Source organism: Piliocolobus tephrosceles, chromosome 1 (genome assembly GCF_002776525.5).
Source record: "Piliocolobus tephrosceles isolate RC106 chromosome 1, ASM277652v3, whole genome shotgun sequence".
Classification (NCBI taxonomy): Eukaryota; Metazoa; Chordata; class Mammalia; order Primates; family Cercopithecidae; genus Piliocolobus; species Piliocolobus tephrosceles.
The window spans coordinates 5,349,523-5,374,308 of record NC_045434.1 but is presented as its reverse complement, the minus strand read 5'-3'; the positions used below and the strand labels follow the sequence as shown (position 1 = coordinate 5,374,308).

The 24,786-nt window shown below is 41.3% G+C and overlaps 2 protein-coding genes and 1 pseudogene across 18 annotated transcripts in view; 1 reads left to right on the top strand and 2 right to left on the bottom strand.

Annotated features, from left to right (window-relative positions):
- Positions 1–9,471, bottom strand: part of CEP170 (centrosomal protein 170) — a 131,783-nt gene extending 122,312 nt beyond the window's left edge. For 9 of the 10 annotated variants that reach the window (XM_023216170.1, XM_023216172.1, XM_023216173.1 and 6 more), the window contains exon 1: positions 8,630–9,471. The gene's annotated coding sequence lies outside the window, so the exon portion shown is untranslated. Of the gene's footprint in view, positions 1–7,938; positions 8,348–8,629 lie in introns of those variants that run through there. The other variant, XM_023216171.2, reaches the window with a different exon arrangement.
- Positions 9,472–9,595: 124 nt separating this feature from the next.
- SDCCAG8 (serologically defined colon cancer antigen 8) overlaps positions 9,596–24,786 on the top strand; it is a 256,242-nt gene continuing 241,051 nt past the window's right edge. For 6 of the 8 annotated variants that reach the window (XR_002732368.1, XR_003309619.1, XM_023216158.1 and 3 more), the window contains exons 1-3: positions 9,602–9,830; positions 22,167–22,319; positions 23,057–23,139. Coding sequence is in view for 5 of the 8 variants with exons in the window: in XM_023216158.1 (XP_023071926.1) it covers positions 9,764–9,830; positions 22,167–22,319; positions 23,057–23,139 (303 nt within the window). In the remaining 3 variants the exon portion in view is untranslated. Of the gene's footprint in view, positions 9,831–22,153; positions 22,320–23,056; positions 23,140–24,786 lie in introns of all 8 variants that reach the window. The other 2 variants (XM_023216160.1, XR_002732369.1) reach the window with 2 other exon arrangements.
- Positions 13,309–20,250, bottom strand: LOC111545268 (annotated as a pseudogene).

Here is a 24,786-nt window from a genome sequence, read left to right as displayed (position 1 = left end):
CAAGATTATATAACACGGTTACTGGCTAGTGGGATTATAATAGTACTTAATGGTAGAAAATCTTGTTTTCTAAATTTTCTGCCATGTATTAGGATTAGATTTTTAATATAAAAAAGTATTAAAAAATAAAAGGGCCTTCAATTTGCAATGCATTATATGCATTTCTTTTTATCCAAGGAGAAGTATGTAATGACCAACCATAGCAAATCATACTATACAAGGTTTGTAAGATACCTAAATGTTGTGCAGTTATAGCCCCACTGCCTCCAAAAGCTGACCGCAGAAAGTCCTGTATTTGCGATGCTCCTTTTTCACCAAAGTAAGTATTTTGCACTTTACCCCATTATCATCAAGGGGACTCATTTCCCCTACTCTCCAGTTTCCTCACATCAGTTTCTAGCTGGGTGCCAACCGTTCAAAACCCCTCACCGGTCCCTAAGCTTTGAATTTGCACTTTTTCTATTCCATGTAACATGTGACAAACCAGTACTCAGTTGAACACCTTCCAGAAAAAAGTTAGTTTAAAGAAGAAAGTCTTCCTGGCTGGCCTAGGGAAAAAAACGTAAGCAAGTCTTTTAAATTGCTCACTTTTCTACCTAACGTCTCTTTATTTGGACACTGTTTAGAATTAAAGGATGAATTCAGGATTGGGGAAAAAAGCTATTTTTTTTTTTTTTTTTTTTTTTTTGAGACAGAGTCTGGCTCTGTCGCCCAGGCTGGAGTGCAGTGGCGCAATCTCGGCTCACTGCAAGCTCCGCCTCCCGGGTTTACGCCATTCTCCTGCCTCAGCCTCCCGAGTAGCTGGGACTACAGGCGCCCGCCATCTCGTCCGGCTAGTTTTTTGTATTTTTTAGTAGAGACGGGGTTTCACCGTGTAGGCCAGGATGGTCTCGATCTCCTGACCTCGTGATCCGCCCGTCTCGGCCTCCCAAAGTGCTGGGATTACAGGCTTGAGCCACCGCGCCTGGCCGAAAAAAGCTATTATCTTAAAACTTGGTTGTTGTTTTTTTTTGAGATGGAGTCTCACCCTGTTGCCCAGGCTGGAGTACGGTGATGTAATGTTGGCTCACTGCAACCTCCTTCTCTTGGGCTCAAGCGATTCTCCTTCCTCAGCCTCCTGAGTAGCTGGGATTACAGGTCTGCGCCACCACCCTTGGCTAATTTTTGTATTTTTGGTAGAGACAGGGTTTCACCATGTTGGCCAGGCTGGTCTCGAACTCCTGACCTCAGGTGATCCACCCGCCTTGGCCTCCCGAAGTGCTGAGATTACAGGTGTGAGTCACTGCATCCAGCCTGGTTGTTTTTATCCTCTTTCTAGCATCAAGACCTTTTCTCTACCCTCAAGAATATGATAAAATGATGTGCAAAACTGCCCACGGGGATAGAATGCATAGGAAGTAAAAAACCATTCCTACAGACTCAAAATGAAAAATATTTTTATTTGCCAACATAGTTCTTCAAATCTAACACCATCAAGTTGGTACCACACTTGGGGCAGTAAGGGAAGGAGACCCCTACCTGCAATGACACCTTTTATTTGGCTGTTACATCCACCTCATTTGGCTACCACAACAAAGCTCTGAGGCAGCTGGCCTATCACTAGCTTCCTGAAAAATTCTTCCCATGCAACAGCATCGCTTCTCCTGTTCAAACATCAGAGGCGGCAGCAGCGGCCATACCCCTCCACGCAGGAAACAGCATTGGCCTCTTTATGAGTAAAACTTTGTTCAGGGCTTTAGATTTCGTCGTTTCCAGGGGAGAATAACTGAACATTCATGTTGATAAACCAGATGGAAGAAAGGAAATTGCTTTCTCAAGAGACCATTCAGAAAGAAAGAGGATACTGCCTGATTTCTTAGGAAGTATTTAGGTGATTAAAGGTGATATAGGTCACTCCTTATCTCTAAAAATACTTCCTTTACTTGGCTTGTGGGACAATATACTCTTCAGTTTCCTCACACCTCATTGGCCACTTTTCAATCCTCCTCGATGGCACCTTCTCTTTTGCTCAGCTTTCCATGTGGAAAGTACCAATTCTCAATTCCTGAATCTCTTCTCCATCTAACTCGCTACCCAAGAGATCCTGTTAAGTCTACTGGTGATGCTTAACATTTAACTATCTTCAGTCCAAACCTCTCCTCTCAATTCTTGACTCATATCTCCAACTGCCTACCTGAGGTGTCCACTTGGGTGTTTAACAGACACTTCAAACTTAACATGTCCAAAACGTTTGACTCTTTAAAGCCAGAACCTAATAATTTTCACTAATGCCACTACTGTCGCTCTACTCTAAACCATTAACGTCTCTTAAACCAGATCATTCCAATCATTTCCTTGCTTATCTCATGGTTCCCAGTGGCTTAAAGAATACCCAGAGCCATTCTTTAAAAATATAACCCAACTTTTTGGCTTTGCTCAAAATCCTCCAATGAACACTCATAGTACTTAAAATCAACCAATAAAATCTCTATGCAACCTTATTTCCTCCTATAAGCATCTTTTCCTCACTCACCTTCAGCCACGGTGTTCCCCAAATTCACTTATCCCGTTCCTGCCTCAAAACCACTGCACCGGAGTAGAATACTCTCCACTCAGATACCTACAGGCTTGCTTCCTTACCTAATGCAAGCTCTTTGCTAAATGTCACCTCAGAAAGAGGGATTCCCTAACCACTCTAACACAGTTCTCACGGTGTAGCATAGTGGGTAAAGAGGCTATTTTTTTGTGTCATATAGGGGACACAAAATATATATTTATATTTGCTGGAGGTGAAGAAAAATTCATGGCCAGGCATGGTGGTTCATGCCTGTAATACCAGAACTTTGGGAGGCTGAGGAAAGAGGATCACTTAAGCTCAGGAGTTCAAGACCAGCCTTGGCAACATAGTGAGACCTCATCTCTACAAGAAATTAGCTGGGCATGGTGGTGCACACTTGTAGTCCCAGCTACTCAACAGGCTGAGGTGGGAGGATCGCTTAAGCCCAGCAGGTCGAGGCTGCAGTGAGCTGTGATCCTGCCACTGCATCCCAGCCTGGGTGACAGAACAAGACTCTGTCTCAAAAAAAAAAAAAAAAAAAAGTTCACTGAAGAATACATAAGAAATAATAAAAATACCTACTCACTGGATTGGCAAAAGTGGTAACTCAGCAGATAAGATGTAGGGTGAAGAGGTTTTTCATATTATTTCTTTTCAACTATTTGAAAACTACCTGAATGAACACTTGAAAATAAATTTAAAACAGCAGTCCTCCATCACTATCTCTTTACCTTGATTAATTTTTCTTCATCGCATCTATCCTTACATGACTTTACATCATAAAAGAAATATCCATATCCTCCATTATATTGTAAACTTCATCTAATTCCTTTACTACTGGAGGATATAATGGTTTTCTCTTTAATTTAAAAAACAAAACAAGGTCAGGTGCCGTGGCTCACACCTGTAATCCCAGCACTTTGTGAGGCCTAGGCAGTGGATCGTGAGGTCAGGAGATCAAGATCATCCTGGCTAACATGCTGAAACCCTGTCTTTACCAAAATACAAAAAATTAGCCAGGCATGACTGTAGTCCCAACTACTCGGGAGGCTGAGGCAGGGGAATAGCGTGAATCCGGGAGGCGGACGTTGCAGTAAGCCGAGACTGCCCCACTACACTCCAGCCTGGAGACAGAGCAAGACTCCGTCTCAAAAACACAAAAACAAAAACAAACAAACAAAAAAACCACAAAAAACAAACAAACAAAAGCCATCCAAATGGTTCTCATTATTTCTGTGTCACCTTTCTTCCCAGCATCTTTTATTTATGTAACATGTATTCTATTTATAAATGTGCATGGCTACGTCCTTGGCTATATTAAGTATATGGCCAGGATGAAGACATAAGAGTTTAGCCTGTTACATTTATAAATGTCAAAAAGCCAGGAAGGAAAGCTAATCCCTTGGATGAACGAATCATGATTCAAGAAGATCCCAAGTTTTAACTATGGATACGTTCACGGAGATGAAATTTAATAGGGCGCAATGGTAAAATACTGCTTTAAAAACATCATCGGTGTGTATATACACAATGGGAGAGATCTAGCTACGTGTAAAAATGTTGATTTATGTTGACTACATCAGTGGTTCCAGACCAATTTTCTAGAAAACAAAGTAAGAATCAACATAAGGCTGCCAACTTTTTATTGGTTAATTAGGAACACTAAAAGAAAACAAAACCCCACGACCAACATCAAAAGAAACTCAACACCTATCATTAACAGGTGTTACTAACACTATCATTTAATAAAGGCCATTTATGAACATTAGAAAAGGAGAATAAAATCTCAAAAAATAATCCCTTGAATTACATAACTATAACTTGAAAAGCCATGTAACGTTTCTCTCTCTCTCTCTCTGTTTTTTTGCTTTGAATTAGCAGAGATTACTGTTGTTAAAGAGTTGATACAATTTTAGACTTTAAACACAAGTGTATGGCTTGAAATAAGAAAAGGGACAATTTCACTGCACTTTGCATTCAGACCCTAACTGTAGAATTAAATATGGAAACAAGACCAGAACACAAAGAATAGTACTGACAGAACTGATTGAATCCAACTGAGAGATGTGAGGGATGGCAAAGGAAACCACATGAAGTTGGAGGTGCTGTTAACATTTAGACAAGAGAAAATCTAGTTAATATACTGAGAAAAACCTTACTTCATCTTACTCCTAAAGACTGAATTGCAACCAATGGGAAGAAGTTATATAGTAAAAGCAGCTACTAGCTCAATTTAAGTAAGATCGTCCTATTACACGTTTTGGAAGCTAAACAGGCTTTTCTATGTCCAGGGAAGGGTTTGTGGAGAAGTTGGACCCAATAACATCTCAGAGATATTAGTAGTGGGTGGCACACTGTATGAGCTGACTTCTAAAGTTCCCTTGATTTCTAAAATTGTATGAACCAGAGTAAGGAAACAAGTGGTACTCTTTAACTTACTAAGATGAGTAGAAAGAATTTTGGCTTTAGCCAGAAAGACAAAGGTTCAATTATAGGCCCTATCAGTTAGGAATGTGTAACACAGAGGCAAAGTTATTCACTAACTTTATGCTTCAAATTTTTTCAATGTCTAAAACTAATACCTTAATTTAGAAATTTGTTGCATAAATTAAATACACACACATCACAGACACATACGCTTCCTGGCACTTAGGAGATGTTCAATATTTGGTAGGTATTATTCAACTATTCAATAAATATTGTGTTTCAAAGGGTAATATTTTCTATATCATTTATTAATTATGGATATACCTAAAAAATGACTTGTTCTCTGCTATGTGTCATTTGTTTTTCAGACCTCAACAATGCCTGCTTGGGATTCTTTTCCACTTCTATACTTTGTCGCAATCCCTGTTTGTATGTAAGGAGATTTTAGGAGGTTTTCTTTAACTTTGCTTTTGCTGTTTTGTTTCTGCACCTTTATTTGATACAAAAGTGGGCTTTACCAGTAACACACATTGGCTATGTCACTGGCTTTGGCTAAAACATTTCTGCTAAACTGTACAATATATCCAGTTTAATCAACCAGACTACCAGACAGATGTTTTTTATCTCTCACAATGGCTAACTCACTGCTGAACAATCCTTCATGAAATATTTGAGTAAGTAAATCAAAACCTAGGATATTTGATTAGAAATTTTGGTTATTAATGAGTTAAAGATGGTCTGATATTTCTTCCCAGCAAAAGTATCCCATTTCTAAATGAAACAGATCAACATTGAATGCTCCAGTCAATATTATCTACTCACCAAGCATTCTTCAAATGGCATGTAACTGCTCTTTTGTTATACTTCCAGAATAATTTGCAACTGTACAGATATTTTAGCTAGCAATTAAATATCAGGTTGTCTGTCAGATACTTAGTTGAAAAGTACACTGCTTAACATCCCAGTGTTTGGGACAGATAAGAAAGAAAAGTCTTTACATATTAATTAGTATAGAAAAAATATTTTTCATGAATATAATTTTGTGGAATAAAAAAACATTTTGACAAAAAAAGCATATACAATATTTAGTACTAGATGAGCATTATCTAATTGCAATCAGATACAATAATAAAACTAGCTCTTTTTTTCAGTAGATAAAAAGGAACAAGAAACTGATACTTAGAACAAATCAAACAAATCACAAAGCACAGAATTTTAAAAAGTACCATAGCAGCATTAATATGCAGAATGTATGCTAAGGTTTACAGCATAAATTTCACTATTCTAATGTTAAAATAGGGAACAGGCAGATTATTTCCATACAAAATAATCTCAGAACACAATGAAATTTACCAGTAAAATACATTTAAAGCATGATTGAATATAATTCCACATACTGAAATTTAGTTACAGATTTTTTAAAGTTGAAATTTGATAAATAATAAATCCTTTAAAGAAGTCTATTAAAATGCAATGTAAAATTAAACGATTAAAATTATAAGGCAATAAAAGAGCACTATATGGCAAAATCAACCCAATAAAAAACAAAGTTAATATATCTTAAAATGTAAATTCTAGTTTAAGTTGAAAGTAATCACTAATAACTCATTAATGATTACAACTCATTCACTGTGGCAAAATAAACATCATAGGTTCTTGTTAAGCAGAAACTTTATTTTTAACACAGCCTATAGAGTTGATCATCATATTATTATAAAATACTATTGATTTTCAAGAAATAATACTAAAACCTACCATTAAGTAGTAGGGAAAAACACTGCAACACTTCGTTTTTATGAAAAGCACATGTTAGGACATCTTTCCTCAATTAGTAAGTTACTTTATACAACTAAAGGTCCATTTCAGGAGAATTACTATTTTTACATCACAAAGGCAAGAACTTGATTAATAACGGTGAGAATCAAGTTCAGTGAGAGTCACAGCCTACTCAAGGAGAGCGTAAAGAAGCTTTCTATACATTTTCACAGGGTAAAAGGGCTAGGCGGACACAGGAAGGATCACTCTGCAGAACGGACCTTGAGTTTCATTTGGCTCTGCCTTCCATTAACAGTCTGGCTTGGGCAGACAAGTCAGTTAACTTTCTGAGTTTTAGTGTCTTCCTCTGTCAAGTGCACTTGGGCTCTTCCGTGTTATCTACAAAGTTAGGAAGAGCTAAAGGCAGCCCTAGTTTTACTTTTTAAAAAATAATGACAGAAAAATACGTAACTTGCTATTCATCAGTGTACTGTTTCCAGAGCTGAATTCCTAAGCCTCTGAAGCATACCCAGTTAGGGTTATACCAGTGAAGATCCAGATACTATAGTCAAAATGTCACTCTGTCCTCTCCCATTATTCCTCCACCTGCTCCTCCCCATCCTGCTTTATCTTCTCTTCTGGTGTGTTTTAAGAAGCAACGCCAGCAAACGGCTCTATGGATTGTAAACTTGAGGATGAAATCGTTTTAAAAGGTGCATTTTCAATCAAATGTATCATCTGCTTCGCCAAATTCCTCCCAAATGGCTGAATTTTCATTAAGAGAATAAAAATGAGATAACTTCGGAAACAGAAATGAACTGGGCCAGTTGTTTTGTTTTACTTGCTTAAAAAATAAAACGGAAAGATGTATCTATTCCCTCAGGAACATAAATGCATTACCCGCCCATTGAAAAAACAATTCTGCTGGTTCATTTCCCTGACACAACAGCTTCGTTGTCAGGCCCTCTCCAGCCCAGGCTCCAACGTCACCTAGTAATTTTATATTGATCACCTTGGCAGTGCTTGGACTCCAGCAGGCATAGTCCCTGTCTCCCTTACATTCCTCAAAAATAAATTAAATAAATAAATAAAACTCTACGAAACACCACCGAACAGAGATTCTGCGACTTAGTATACAAATCCCACGTCTTCCCGCCCTGTGTTAGGCAGCTGCAAATGTTATTTTTTCATCGCTTGCATAAAATGGAAGCGAAACGTACCAAAACCCTATATTTGAATCCTAGGACAATGAAGCCGACAGGAAGCCACTCTCTCCTCCCCCGGGTTTACTACGGAGCCAGAGCCTCCGCGGGGTGCAGCCGCCTGGCAGGGTGCATGACACCGCGTCTTCCACGCCCTCCCAACGCGTCCAAAAGGCTCCTCGCTTGACCTCGCCAACCGCCTCACACCTCAAAACCAACCACACAAAAGGGATCGGCCCGGGGAACTGCTCCAATCGGGGAAAAATCCCTTCCCCAGCGACAGCGCAGCCATTCCCTCCAATGCTCCGCCCGCACCCCTCGCAAACTGCTACGGCGGAAGGGGGAGGGCTGCACAAAGCCAGGCGAAAGCTGAAAATGATTCAATGCACTTAGGGGACGCGGAGGCGGCGGCAAGGGGCTCGGGAAAGCCGGGGGGCCGCAGGACTGGAGCTCCCGGGGGCGGCGGGTGGGGGATGGGAAGGGTGGTCCCGTCCAGCCCCTGGTCCTGGGCGGGCAGAGGGTGGGGGTGGCGGCGCCGCGCGGAGCATCCGGGAAGCGCCCCCTTAGCGGTCCAGCCCCGCAGCCCCGCACCCCCGCCCGCGGCGGGCCGCGCCCGAGTCCTCGCTGCAAACCCGAGGAGCAGGACGTGGAAAAGCAGCCGCGACTGCGGCTGCGGCGCCTACACCGAGCAGCCGATCGCATCACTTACCCCTCACAGTGGCGAGAGGGACCGGACGGGGGAGGCGGGGCGCGTCGCGTCCCGTGAGTCTCTCGCACGCCGTCCTCCCCCCACCTCGTCGTCGTCGTCGCCGCTGTTGTCGTCGCTGCCGCTGCGGTCGAGCTCCGGGGCCCTCAGCTCCGCTGGGCAATAACGTTATTCCACACACGCCCCACACATAGCGGTAACGGCAAAGAGCGGCTGCCTAGTGCGCAGGCGCCTCGGGAAAGGGCGAGGAGCCGGACCCTATCCCCTCCTCCTGCCCAGTTCCAACGATTCCTTACTGCGCAGGCGCCAGACACAGACAATGAAAAGGGGTTGTGCGAGGGTCTCACCCACACGTTTTTCCAGCTTGCCCACTGCGCAGGCGTGCCCCGAAAGACCAGCTAGAACAATGAAGAGGACCTCGGAGTTAGGTGGGACCGCAACCAACAAGGACTACAGTTCCCAGCGGGCAGAGCGCCAACTCCAAGTGGAGGTCCGGTTACTGGGCATGCTAGGAGTTGTAGTGTCGGCCGCCTTTACAAGCTAGGCTGTTTGGCGGATTTAGAGCTTCTATTTCTTGAGGATTTATTCGACCGTTTATAAAAATATCGCAACCGAAGCAGGGTTCAGAGGTTCTTCTCTGCGTCCTTGAGTAACCTAGGGTTCAACTGCTGCATATTAGCAAATTTGGAAGCGTCAAGGCCTTCAGTGAGCCCTTTCTGTCATTTGGGGTGGTCCAGGCGGCAGAAGAGTGGGATGGAGGCGGGACTAAACCAGGCTGGGCAGGAGGAAAAGGGCGGGGCCTGCAAGCCTGTCTCTTGGCAACAGGCTCTGGCAGCCCAACCGTCCGAGCTAGCGCCTGCTGCGCAGTGGTCTCTGGGAATTGTAGTGTAGCTGGAAGGCTCTCAGGATTGTCGAGCTTGGAGGCTCTGAACGTGCGGACTACAACTCCCGAGGTCCAACGCGAGGGCCAGGGGGTGGGAAGAGCCCCCACGAGCTTCGTGCGGGATTCTAGGCTCCCCTGTGACAGCCGCGGCAGGAAGCAGGCGGGCGCTCCCCGGCCACAGGCCTGCTGTTTTTCGGAAGGGAGAAAGCTGGACATTTTCCCACGTAACTCCCAGCTCTGGGCCTAGAGTGTGCATGGCGAAGTCCCCGGAGAACTCTACCCTGGAGGAGATTCTGGGGCAGTATCAACGGAGTCTCCGGGGTGAGTTGCTCCAAACCTCTGTCCCTAGCCCCGAAGTGTCCAGGGCCTAGTGGGCGGGAGCAGACCAGGTGCGTTTCCTAACACCTGGGGTCTGCCCCATCCAGGCTACAGAGGAGCAAGATGGATGTTTGCTGTGGTCTTCTGAGGAGGATGAAGTAGTTTGATTTAGTTTTTACAGTTAAGCAACGATATTTCCTCAGATTCCCTTAGTTACCTGAATCAACTCCTTGATCTCGGCATCTTTCTCAACCAGCTACACCAGAGACTCCTGCATAGCTCTATGCCATTTTTGCCCAGTTCCCATACTTTGCTGTTTAATCCAATAAAAGTCTGATGCACAGTTTTTACACATTTAAATTACGGCATAGTGGATTGAATGTGATTTATAGGATCCGTGGGGGGAAACACTAATAATTATTTTAATCACAACAGCCCCCATTTAATTGATCTAGGCTATTTGCATATAGTAAATCATCTGCAGCTTACAACAGTCGTATGAATATTTTACACATGGGGAAATCGAAGCTCAGAGAAGTTGAATTACAGGCCAGAGCCCACACAGCTGGTTAGTTGCAGAAACAGGTATTATCAGGCTTGTTCGCCTTCAAAGCCTATCTAATCAAGCCATGATTACTATTATCAAAACCTTATTAATTCAGATTGTTTTACCATATTACCCTATGAGCAAGTATCTGTACAAGTAATGTCTGTATTTATTTTCTTTTAAGCTCTGTTGAACTTAATGTCTGTACTTTTAGATGGCGCTGTCACCTTGGACAGTATATATGACATCTAGAAATTTCGATTCTGTTATAATGGAAGTTATGGATTGTCCATAGGGTTATTGTGGGGAGCAAATGAAATAATCCCATAAAGCAGCGATTTAAATAATCCCTTAAATCCCATTGAAGACTCCTTAAAATGTTTACCTATAGTAAGAAATAAATTTTATATGGGACATATGTGTACATATAAACTATAAGTTTCAGTGAAGAATTTTTATTCTACTAAATGTAATAAACTCTGCTTTCTATTCTGTTGCATTTTCATAACCCTCTAAGTCATGACTGTTTATGACATTTAGAATACTAAGTTATGAAGCATATGTTGTTCTGCATAATATGCCTACTATGTATCAGTGCCTCCTACTATGTGTTAAGCATACCAGGTGCTAGGCAGGCAGTAAGGAACAAGACAAAGCTCCTATCCCCATGGAACTTCTAGATTATTTGGAGAGAAAGACAACAAAAAATTATAGATAAGGGTAAAGATCACTGCTTACTAGACAAGCACTCATTAAATGTCAGTTGTTATTTATACTTGTTACTTAGAGCAAAGTGAAGGTTTTTCAATTAGAAAGTTTATCTTTCCATGACTCTAGATTTTATAAGGGTTACTATGCATTGTTACATCTGTCAATTGTGTTACAAACTGTCAACATTCTCAGTATTCAAACTGCAGGAGTAAAAAAATTGGTTTTAATGAGCACGTTCCCCAACCTACTGATGTTTCAAGAGCTGTTAGATACAAAGTAAGCACTTCTAACTTTTCATTTGGAAGCAAGAAAAACACCGTGCACAATGATATGAGTAATTTTAATTTTTAAGATTGGCAAACATTTTTTGTTTTCATTGAAAGTTTTTCCTGATGCTTCTCTTCCTTTGACCTTATTTTAAATCTTTATATAATTGTTGGAGGTTATTTAACATTAGGCATTTTAATGCAGTAAAAGGGTTCATTTTAAATTAATGTTATAGTAATATGTTTAATACTAGTGGTGCTGCTTTCAATAATTACAGAATGAAGAGTTTTCATTCAAGGATAATACATTTTAAAATTAGTTTGAAATAAAATTTAAATTTAGTGTGATAACAATATAAGGTAGTGGAAATGTTTCACCAAGAGTGAATACAAGGGTTAGAAAAAGTTAAACAACTTTTAAAAAATATATAGTCATAATTTTAACAGTGAATTGAGAAATGTAACCTGAAATGTTTATGGGCTTTTCAGGACATATCATTTATTTAGTAGCACTTTTATTTTTGTATGTTAGCTTGTATAACAGCTTCTGGAAGGAAACAAAACAGAATTAACCCTGAACTTAAGTACAGTCAGAAGTTCTTCACAAATATAAATGGCCATTTTTGAGTAGTATAATGTCATTTATTTATTTATTTATTTATTTAGAGATGGAGTCTATTTATTTATTTATTTATTTATTTATGTAGAGATGGAGTCTCGCTCTGTCACCCAGACTGGAGTGCAGTGGTGCCATCTTGGCTCACTGCAGCCTCTGCCTCCTGGGTTCAAGCAACTCTCCTGCCTCAGCCTCCCAAGTAGCTGGGATTATGGGCATGCGCCACCATGCATGGCTAATTTTTGTATTTTTAGTAGAGACTGGGTTTCACCATGTTGGTCAGGCTGCTCTGGAACTCCTGACCTCAAGTGATCCGCCCACTATAGCCTCCCAAAGTCTGGGATTACAGGCGTGAGCGACCGTGCCCGGCCGATAATTCCCTTTAAAGTAAAATATTCTGTTTCTTAATAAACAATGCTGGAGTTACGTGGAAAATCCTTATTTTGAGTGTGCCTAATAATTTAAGAATTGTATTACTATGTAGTAAGATAAAATGCAGTTTAAAGTCCTATGCCTTAATTTGTTTTGGTTTTGTTGGTTTGTTTGGTTTTGTCTACCCACCATTACTTCCCCAAAATGCCTTGCGTAGTTTATGATGAATGGAAACCTAATAAACAGTCTTGGTCTTTCCTCACCGGTTATTCCTCTGGCTTGTAAGTAACTGCACATGTGGTCACTACTAATATCCCTTCATTGATATTCAGCTAGGAAGTAGCTGCGTAAAAATGCAAAATGCTTTTTCTGTTTTCCATGATCGTACCTCCATTTTAAAAAAATCTTTTCCTTATTTCTTTAATGTTGGTACTATTATGGCATATCAAGAATTTGAAGTTCTAATGTGAAAACTGACTCAGCATTTACTTTCTTGTTTTTAAAATGCGGTCGGGCGCGGTGGCCCATGCCTGTAATCCCAGCACTTTGGGAGGCTGAGGCAGGTGGATCACCTGATGTCCGGAGTTCAAGACGAGCCTGAGCATATGGAGAAACCCTGCCTCTACTAAAAATGCAAAATTAGCCAGGTGTGGTGGCGGGCACCTGTCATCCCAGCTACTCGGGAGGCTGAGGCAGGAGAATCGCTTGAACCTGGGAGGCGGAGGTTGCGGTGGGCAGAGGTTGCACCACTGCACTCCAGCCTGGGCAACAAGAGTGAAACTCTATCTCAAAAAAAAAAAAAAAAAGGAAAAAAAAGATCTTTTCCTCATTTCTTTAATTTTGGTACTATTATGATGTATCAAGAATTTGAAGTTGTAATGTGAAAACTGAGTCAGCATTTACTTTCTTGCTTTTAAAAGGAGATCCTTGCCTCATTTTGACCCTGATGATCTTGGAGCAGCTCCATGTTCACCTTTCATCCATTCCCTTAATGCTTTTCAGTAATTTGCTCTTTGAGTTCTCTAAAGATATCTCTTGCTTTGGGTCGCCTATGCCCCTTTACAAGAAATTGAAGATGTTTAATGATTCTTCTTCAAAACGAGAGTTCTGGCAGAAAAACTGGAAGGTTTTGTTGCTCCCACAGGTCTATTGTATTATTCCTACATAGTAAATGGTCTGAAAGTTTCCAGTGTGGTTAAAAGTGTATCTATACTGGGTATCCTGGGAACCACAGAATTTAATCTAGAACTGGGAGTGATTTCGGAGGTCTCTTGGGAGTATGGTTAGATGTTCATTTACTCTATGGGTAGTTATAATTCAACACCCACAGAATGGCCGAGAACTACATTTGTAAGTGGGCAAGATAGCACATGCCCCTTCTCTAAATTCAATACATCATTGTATAAAGCCATGAGGTATGAAATAAACTATTTCATAGCCAAGAAAGGGTGAAAAAAGCCACAATCACAGGCAATCCAGGCTCTATTTTAAGTACTGCACACTTGAGTGAAAGGAGAAAAATTGCTAGAAATGCAGTATCCTAGCCTTAATAGCGGAATCATGTCTCATCGCTTGCTGCAGCATTGGGAATAGATAACAGTTTTATCAACAACACCTATATACATGACTCACCTATTCGCCTAATTCCTAGCCACCTTTGGTTGGGTGAGTGTAAGGAAAAATGAAACAGACTTCTTGTATGACAGGAACTCATCATTTTTTATATACATTTTGCGTTTTGGTTTTACCCTTTCAACATTTTGGTGTTTCAGCCTTTAGATAAACTTATGGCAAGAATGTGGTGGAGTCAGAGGAGAGGATGTAGAACTAGGCAGGTCACTGAACTTACTTTTGCTTTGCTGACAACCATCTGTGTAACCTTAGGCAAGTGAAAGCAACTGTTCTTGGATTCCCATTTCCTCATCTGTAAAATGAAAAGTTTGGACTGGATGTGAGAATTATTGCCTTTAGGTGCCAAGCAAATGATCAAAAGGTATGATGGAGTCAGTGGAAGACATTAGAGAAAAGATGAGGCTTGTGGCCAAATTGGATAGTTTCTGCTTTTTCTCAAAACATTTCAGTTTCTTTCTTGCTCCCTCCTTGTTTGCTTCCTTTTGTTTTTCTTTCTCTTTTTCCCTCTTTTCCTCCCTCTTTTCTTCCAAGAAGGAAGCCAAGCGAAACATACCCAGAGCCCGACTCCCCTTTAGACACCACTCTCTGACCCTTTGATCATTAATGTTCCTTCCATCAGCACTTGGTTGGATGAGATGAATGATAAGGGCTATGTTTTTGTCTTATGGAAATGAGAGTAAGGAGTTGAACCAGGTACACAGAAAGTGAGCGGATGAATATGGAAGAGAATATACAATCTCGGGGATGGGTTTTGTCTTTATGCATTGATGTAGTTCAAGAAAACCAAAGATAAGGTTGACTTTCTATGTTTTTCTTGTATATGATTAGCACATCTTTCCAAATCCTGCAGAGTGGCTCACAATTGTAGAAGGGCTGTGTTAGTCTTACTGGCCAACAATTTGGTCAGTGTACTCGCCAGCAGTGATATCATCTGGCTGTCTTAAGAAAACGTGTAACTCAAATAAATGTTCGTGTTTTCTCATAAAACTTGTATTTCTTTTTTCTTCTTTTTTGTTTTTCTCAAATGTTTTCTGGATTTTTAAATATTGTTTGCCATAAACACTATACATGAATATATACATATAAACATGAGGGGTTTTTTGCCAATAAAATTCAAATTACACATATTTATTTTTTGTTTTATATACTCATGTGGCTTTTCTCACTCTCTTTTTTTTTTTAATCTCGGCTTGCCACAACCTCCACTTCCCGGTTTCAAGCGATTCTCCTGCCTCAGCCTCCCCAGTAGCTAGATTACAGGCACGTGCCAACACACTCGGCTAGTTTTGTATTTTTAGTAGAGACGGGGTTTCTCCATGTTGGTTAGGCTGGTCTCGAAGCTTCCAACCTCAGGTGATCCGCCTGCCTTGGCCTCCCAAAGTGCTGGGATTATAGGCATGAGCCACGGTGTCCGGCTTTTTTTTTCTTTTGAGACAGGGTCTTATTCTGTTGCCCAGGCTGGAGTGCAGTGACGTGATCTTGGTTCACTGCAACTTCTGCCTCCTGAGGTCAAGCGATTCTCCTGCCTCAGCCTCCCAAGTAGCTGTGATTACAGGTGCCACCACCACGCCTGGCTGATTTTTTTTTGTTTTTAGTAGACACAGGGTTTCACCATGTTGCCCAGGCTGGTCTCGAACTTCTGGCCTCAAGTGATCCACCTGTCTTGTCCTCCCAAAGTGCTGGGATTACAGGCGTGAGCCATCGTACCTGGCCTCATGTGGCTTTTCTTAGTACTTTTAACTTTATGATCTTTTATTTTACTAGAACTTAAAAGTACAATCTCAAGTTTTCTTTCCTACTACTGATGAGATAAAATCGGCAAAGGACAGGATTTAGCAACCAGAAAAGAAATGAATGTTCTACAGGTAAATAGTTATCCCTGGAATGATCTAAATCAAAGCTATGTTTCAGTGTTAGGAGATTATAAGGGTACTTTTGCATGTTCTTTGTCAGAAATAGGAATAGGGTAAGTTTTTTCCAAACTGTTGAGATATGGGGAGCAATAATATTCTCTCTTGGGGTGTTTAAAGACATCCCAAGACATTGCCAGTTTGTGTTAAGGTTTTCACCGTTTTACTTGATGATAACTCTTCTCAGAGTCCAAAAGTAGACAAGGTAGCTAGAAATGCCCTTGTGCACTGCCTAAAGCAACCCTGATGATGGCGGAACTTCAAAAAAGCCCACTGGATACTTAAAGGGATGGCCTGAGGGCAAATATTGCTTTTAGGCCCTGAAACAAAATTAAGCTAAATATGAATTCTGGGCTCTTGCTTCTGATGGATATACATTCCTGACACCGGATCAGATGTGTCCCATCACGGCACTGTCGGTCTCAGGCTGTGTCCTCCCTAGCAGCACTCCTGTGGCAGAATAGCTCACTGTCACGCTCATTTTCCATCAAGAGGCGGCAATACTTACAATGTAGTAGTGGTCAGTGTGATAGCAAGTCTCCCCTCAACACTGAAAACTCTTGTTTTATTGATCTTGTTTCATTGACTTGAAAACTGTCTTGTTTAATTGATCTCGTTTTATTGATTTTTTTTTTTTAATTGTCACGATTGGGCGTGGAGATGAGTGCTGCTGGCCTCTAGTAGGCAGAAGCCAGGGATGCTATTAAACTGGCACAACACAGCCCCTTCCAACAGAGAATTATCAGGTCCAAAATGTCAATAGTGCTGAGGTTGAGAAGTCATGATCTAGAAGTACAGGTTTTGCTCGTAGACCTTGCCCTGCAAGAATCCTACTTTACAGTAATTACAAGTAAGGATATACAGATTGTATTTGCTGGTGATTTTACCTGTGTTCTTTGCCAGCCTGGCTAGGTTTACTTCTTTTATCAGTGGAAAGTGACAGGTGCATCAGTCCTCCCCGTTGGTACCAAAGAAATACCAGGTGTATCCCTCAGAATGCATATAGCCAATCTCCTGGATTTGCCACCATGTGTATATCTTTAATGATCTTCCAGATGTTGCTTTCTTAAGATGTTTGCATTCTTTATCAGATTATCTTTTACTCCTGGCGCCAACCACTTTAGCATATTTTCAGTTATCAGAATCTTAGGATAGTATTTTCTTTGAGATTTAAACAAAAAAATATTCTACATAGTAGTTGTAATCTCTTTCACAATTGTAATTGCCTTTCACAAAGCTGGCTTTGTCTGATTTTTCGCTTCTGCTGTTTATATCTTGGTAGTGCTACCTGTTGGTTCCTTCATAAACAGTGACGGCAATCTTCTGAACTAGGCTGAGGCCCAGTCAAGTGTGGACAGATGTATGTATTTCTTATCTCACTGTGGTTTCATTTTTCTGCGTGTCTGCCCTAATCTAAGCTTGTACTAGGAGCTGCAGTGCATCTGGTGTCTCGGCCTAGGGAGGAATAGTTCATTGCATATTTTCTCAGAGACAGCTGGGCGCTTTGCAGGGAGTGGTCCCCCTCCCTGTCACCAGGGCAATTCTCTTTCACATCCGCCAGGACAGATGGAGAATGAAGAAATTAATAATTCACAGTGTGTATATAAGTGGCGATTCTTCCTAGACTGAGATGTACTTGCATTTTGTTCAAAAACATCTTGATGAAGAGAGGCCCAATGGTGAACTAAGAGTTAGAACAGCCGGGCGCGGTGGCTCAAGCCTGTAATCCCAGCACTTTGGGAGGCCGAGACGGGCGGATCACGAGGTCAGGAGATCGAGACCATCCTGGCTAACACGGTGAAACCCCGTCTCTACTAAAAAATACAAAAAACTAGCTGGGCGAGGTGGCGGGCGCCTGTAGTCCCAGCTACTCGGGAGGCTGAGGCAGGAGAATGGCGTAAACCCGGGAGGCGGAGCTTGCAGTGAGCTGAGATCCGGCCACTGCACTCCAGCCTGGGCGACAGAGCGAGACTCCGTCTCAAAAAAAAAAAAAAAAAAGTTAGAACATAGGAAATAGGGAAACTCTACTAAGAAAATGGACAAGACAGGCCAGGCAAGGTGGCTCACGTCTGTAATCCCAGCACTTTGGGAGGCTGAGGCAGACGGATCACCCGAGGTCAGGAGTTTGAGACCAGCCTGACCAACATGGAGAAACCCTGTCTCTACCAAAAATACAAAACTACCCGGGTATGGTGGTGCATGCCTATAATCCCAGCTACTCGGGAGTCTGAGGCAGGAGAATCCCTTGAACCTGGGAGGCGGAGGTTGCAGTGAGCCGAGATTGCGCCATTGCACTCCAGCCTGGGCAACAAGAGTGAAACTCTTGTTGAAAAAAAAAGAAAATGGACAAGACAGACTGAAATTAGCCAGCAGCCATTAGCTCAGGTACCGTTTAAGTGCTCATTGTACTGATTGATGTTTGGATAGTGCATTAGCAGTAATATTATTTACTTGCACTTACATTCATGTGATCTGTAGGACTCAGGGGTCCTGTTTGTGTCTGTAGTCATAGTTAAGTTTATAGTCAGTTCCTGGCTGGTGCTGGGGAAAAGAAATCAGGATGCATTCGTCGTGAAATACCCTTACTCTCCTCTCAGGAGAGAAGAGGAAATGAGCGTGTTCTCTCTCTTGGTTAGAAACAGATAAAACTGTGTCCCATTAGCAATTGGATAGGAAACGATAACTGGAACCTTCTGTCTAATCTGGTTTCCTTAAATGTACGGAGCAGATAACTGCATCTGGGGAGTAGTGCTCTTAGTAAGGGTTATGGAGGCTTCAGTTGCAGTGGCTCCAGTTGAAGAGCCATGGGATTTTCATCTGTCCTGAATCATCTGAGTGTTATTCTTCTTCAGATTAACTGGGTTTATCTGTTACAGTATATAATTATGTTGCTTTGTTATATATTTGAAAAGCACTTAGCATATTTTGAAATGTAGAGTTGAAATGACTTTAAAATGTCAACTCTGTAGTTTTAGTTTTAGGGCACAGTTCTTGCAAATTCCTGCTTTTCCTCTCTGTCTCTAGTAACTCTGAAGTCAGTAGTTGCAAACAAACAAACCTTAAAGCCTTTTGTATCACTTTTCTTTGGGATAGTTGTTGAATTCAATAGCTCATTACTTCACATAATATTGTGTTCATAGTACAATTTAACATGTAGTCTTTGAATGTTATAAATTCTAAAAGGTTAAACAAGAATATTAGAAAAGGGATGAAAAGTGCTCTTAAAATGCTGCCCTAGGCTGGGCACGGTGGCTCACTCTTGTAATCCCAGCTCTTTGTGAGGCCAGGGTGGGTGGATAACCTGAGGTCAGGAGTTCAAGGCCAGCATGGGCAACACGGTGAAACCCTGTCTCTGCTAAAAATGCAAAAATTAGCTGGGTGTGGTGGCGCGTGCCTGTAATCCCAGCTACTTGGGAGGCTAAAGCAGGAAAATTGCTTGAACCTGGGAGGTGGAGGTTACAGTGAGCCAAGATCACTCCAGCCTGGGGACAACAGCGAGACTCCGTCTCAAAAAAAAAGAAAGGAAATATACATAATAGGAATTCCAGGAATCTTATGGATTCTTCTTTTTAAGGTCCCGGTCACCGGGCGCGGTGGCTTATGCCTGTAATTTCAACACTTTTGGAGGCTCAGACGGGTGGATCACCTGAGGTTGGGAGTTTGAGACCAGCCTGACCAACATGGAGAAACCCCGTCTCTGCCAAAAAAATGCAAAATTAGCCGGGTGTGATGACAGGTGCCTGTACTCCCAGGTACTCGGGAGACTGAGGCAGGAGAATCGCTTGAACCCGAGAGGTGGAGGTTGTGGTGAGCGGAGATTGTACCACTGCACTGCACTCCAGCCTGGGCAGCAAGAGTGAAACTCCCTCTCAAGAAAAAAAAAAAAAGTCCCGGTGAACTGTGGGCACAATGTAACACTTACACACTTAGGCTGAGTTCCTCCCTGTACCAGGCAGTCATGTGCATAGGTTCCTTTGTGTGTTCGTGGTAATCGTTCAAATCTTGGATCCTTCAGGATCCTTAGAGCCACTCGATACTTCTGCCCCAATTTCTCAGTTTCAGCCATTACACAATCAGTTATCCAAGGGATACGCTTGGCATACAGACAGTCCATCATTGACTGCACTAAGTCCAATTTGACTTTTATGGAAAAGTTGATACAGTTGGTATCAACGAGGATGTGGGAAGGTGGGCCCAGCTGTGTATTATATTGGAAAAATAAGCAGGAAGGGTGTTGGGGAACTTCTCTTTCCTTTAATGCGCTGGGTTCCTTCTTTTCTTTCTCTTTAGGTTTTACTCTGTCCTTTTCTTTAAGCCTCTGATCTCTGAGACTAAGCATTCGCTTCATGGTTGCATAGTTCGTTGTTTTTTTTTTTGCTTCCTCATGGTCATGCCACACTCCTGTTTCTTCCGTAATCACCAACGGCACAATACTTTTACCTGGAATACATTTTTATGTTAGTCTAACTGTCTCTGTCCTTTCTAATAGATTCAATAAAGATAAGTGTTTTATTCGTGGATTTAAGGGCATAAATCTGAAGCTACATGAACTGAATTGCTTATCATGTAACACTTGATTTTCCTTTTCCATGACCAAATCTCTTTTCTACTCTATTTTCTAATACTAAGTTATTGTAAAACTGTCATGGTTTCATATATTCCCAAAACCAGAAATGTGTCTTATCTGAACTTCCTTAAACTCATGATGAGTCAGAGGAGGCCAGTCTTCATTAGTAATCAGCACCAAATTCATTTCAAAGAAAGATCTGTGTGGACATAGGATTGGTATGGAGAAAAATATGGTGATAAATTAACTGTGTCTCTTGTGTAGTTGAGTAATAGAATTTCATTGTCGAACCCTGACCTGAGATACATGTTTTCTTTTATCAAAGTAGAAAATGAGTTGCTGTAAGTAAAGAAACTGTATTAGATATTGTGTAACGTGGAGATTTTTTTTTTCTATTAAGGACTAACATTGCTTTTGTTTCTGTTCCACACTTTGAAATCAATGCACTTGGAGAAAATGGAAACTATTTTTCAAGGTCCTATAGAATAGACGTTTATGGATATATTTTCATACATGGTTGGTAATGGATCAGGTCTCTTTGATGCCATTGCAGTTAGAGGGCCTCTGGTGCTAGAGTCCTCCGGAGGACTGGGCTGTTGGAGTGGGGGCAGCGGGGTGCGTGCGGGGAGGGCTTTTCTCTTTCTTCATGGGGTCTCAGGGCCTCTCGTTTCCTCTCCACGTATGCTCTTCCCAGGTCTCTCCAGCAGGGTAGCCAGGTATCTTACATAGCGGCTTAGGGCTCCCAAAAGCAAACATTCCAAGAGGAAGCAGGAGCTGCCAGTCCTTTTAAAGACGAGGCTTGGGTCTGACACGGTGTGACTTTTATTGCATTCTATTGGTTAATGCAGATTACAGGCCCCGTCAGTTTCAGATTAGCAGACAACAAGGGAATGAGGCTGGGTTCCTTGGAGGCTGTTTTTTTTTTTTTTTTGAAACAGAGTCTCACTCTGTTGCCAGGCTGGAGTGCAGTGGTGTGATCTTGGCTCACTGCAACCCCTTGGAGGCTATTTTTAGAGATGAACTATCACAGTAATATACCTTAAAAATGCTTCATTTTAGACAGTTTTTGTGTGTTCTAGGGGTGGTCAGTTGCACTAACCAAGAATCGGTGAGGTGTGGTTAGCCAGCAGTACATAGGAAGAGCTGTGCTACCGGGGCTGCCACTATAAGCACCTCAGCTATGCAAATTTTGATCAAAACTAAGCCAGACACGTGGATGTCTCTTGGTGGGGGAGGGATTTCCTGTCCCCAGGGACAATGGGGCTTCCCTAGGTCAGAACTGGGTGTGATGCGGTCCCTCTTGCTGGCTCTTCCCACTTCCCCACTGCTCCTCCCGTCCTCCTCTGTCTCCAGGTTGGTAGAGGAGTCAGGCATGAGGGGAAGGAGAGCGCTTCCCTTAGCAAGTTACTGTTTAATGGGAGCTGGTGGGAAGAGTTCTGTCATTTCATACTCCTTGCTGGTGGTGCTATATGTGGTGAAATCAACTGCTGCAGTGATAGGGACCTTAGAGATCATCAAGTCCTACCTCTACACCATGAAGTTAATCTTCTCTCACCATCTCTGGCACATCCCTCAGCAAGCTAGAAACAGAACTCTGCCTTTTTTCCATAAAGTACGAGAAATAATGATTTCACCTTTAAAAACTGCCTTCTTTAGCAAGTGTCCGTTTGGTCACCCAGATTTCATTGGTCCTAACTTTCATCAGGTTGTTCTTGCAGAACGTGCCAGTAGAAGCATTCACCAACTGAAATGTGCCCTGAAAGAAGGTGATGTCACTATTGGAGAAGATGCACCAAATCTTTCTTTTAGCACCAGTGTGGGAAAGGAGGATGCCAGGACAGCCTGGCCCGAATTACAACAGAGCCATGCTGGTGAGTATGAAAGTCAATCCTAGCCTGAACGATGCATAGTGAATTTTTTAAACTCCGTAGAATAATAGGTCCTTTCATTCTTCGTTCTGCTGCTATGATGTTATTCCTAAAACACAAATCAGATAATTTAATTCCCTTGCTTAATCTTTTTTTCTTTTGACTTCCCAATGCCTATAGGCTAAAGTCCGAAATTCTTAGTTACAAAATAACAGTGTTTTCCTCAGATAGCTCCAACCTGCCTCTTCGGCTCATCTTTGTATACTTCTCATGCTAATCATCCATCTCACAACTCATATTCTAGTTATAATGACCTCCTCGCATTATAGGAGGTCTTTTATGCTTTGACATGTGCAGTGCCTTCTAACTGGAATTTTTCTTATCCTTTTCTGCTTGGTGAACTCCTTCCTGTTCATCCTTGCAGTGTTATCTCCTCTGTGAAAACAAGCACAGTTAGGTGCTTCCTCTTCTTGTAGCACTGTGCACAGCTCTAGGTCTACATACAAACTTATTTTATATCAGTGTCTCTCTCTTCCTTGCTAGATTCTTAGCACTTAAGGGGTAGAAATTCTTTTTTTTTTTTTTTTTCTGATGTGGGTCTTTGTATCCCCAGTTGATAGCAGAATTCTTGATGCATAATATATGTTTTCAGCAATTTTTATTAGTTGGAAAGATGGATGGGTGGTAAGAAACCATGGATCTCAAATAAGGTTAATAAACCCTCTGCTTTTGCTCTATAGTTAATCAGCTCAAAGATTTGTTGCGCCGACAAGCAGATAAGGAAAGTGAAGTATCTCCATCAAGAAGAAAAATGTCCCCTTTGGTAAGTATCAACTTTTCCAACTTGACAAGGCATTCCTGTGTTTTACTGTACTGTGTCATTTTGTAGTACATGTTGCAGAAAAAATTTAAGCATGGCAAGCTAATAGTGAAAAACATTAAAAGTAATTCTGTTCCCTCTAATGATTTTGACTGAAAAGATAGATTTCCATGGCAGAGGGAATCTTGATATTTTTAATGTATTATTCACTTGGAAAATGGGAGCAAGGGAATAGTTTGGAGAATTTATTTTGCAACTGTTAGCAAAATATGTAATACAAATATATAATATATAATAAATTAATATAAATCATATAAGTCAAAGGAGAATATATGTAAAAGATAAAGTAATGATTTTAGTAATTTCTTTTTTAGAGGGCCATATCTATCATCCATCATTTTTAGAAGTTACTTAATTATAATTGTAGCCCACCTTTGTAATATTTTAAAATTTTGAATGTCAAAATAATACATTTTGTTTTTAATTAATTTTTTGAGATGGAGTCTTATTCTGTCACTCAGGCTGGAGTACAGTGGCATGATCTTGGCTCACTACAACCTCTGCCTCCCTGGTTCAAGCGATTCTCCTGCCTCAGCCTCCCTAGTAGTTGGGATTACAGATGTGCACTATCACACCAGGCTAATTTTTTGTATTTTTAGTAGAGATGGGGTTTCACCATGTTAGCTAGGCTGGTCTCAAACTCTGAACCTCAGGTAATCCTCCTGCCTCGGCCTTCCAAAGTGCTGGGATTACAGGCGTGAGCCACCGCACCCAGCCTCAAAATAATACGTTTTAATATGTAATATTCTTCTATATGTTAAGATATATGGTTATAAAATTGTATGATATATAAGAAGTGGTGCTGTATTTCTTCTGAGGCTGTTTTTTTATTGCTTTGATAGAGTATATTATTCCTGATTAAAGCATTTTATATGCCAAAGTCTGAGATAGATGTGAGTGAAACAACTCTGGACCAGATTTAAGTGGCCAAAACCATAGTCAAGGGCTTAATTCTATCTAAGGTCTGTCACATACTCTCTAGGATATTGTGCCTGTCTCATGGGGTTTCTGGAATAACAAGATAAGATTACATACTTACAATTCTTTAGAAACCTATGAAGTGTTACACAAACATAACATGTCATAGCAGCACCCTCACATTTTCAGTGTGTTTTATAGTTCAATGCAATGCCTATATGCTGAAAGTATGGAGACATGTCACTTTCTTTTCTTCACCACTGAAATGTCAGAATATCACTCCCATACGAACACTTCATTCCAGGCTGACACAAACTTTTAAGCTTAATTCCCACTTCAGAGAAATGTACTTCATATGCATATTCGATATTTATAGATATAGATTTTATAGTTTTAATAAAACATCTCATTATTTAATGAATTCATTACTATTGACATCTGGTTTCTAGCATGCTCTTAAGCACACACTGGTGGAATGCTTTTAAGTCTACCTAGATGCAGTTGCTTTTTCTGTTGAATGCTCAGACATGCTTATTTGTTTTTTAAAGCCTGAGCAAGTGATATTATGGAGCTTATTGAATCCAGACAGGCAGGAAGACCTTCATTAAGAGAATCAGTTTAGTACATACAGAGTGCACTTTAAAATATACAAGTCTATTTATATGGAGCTGT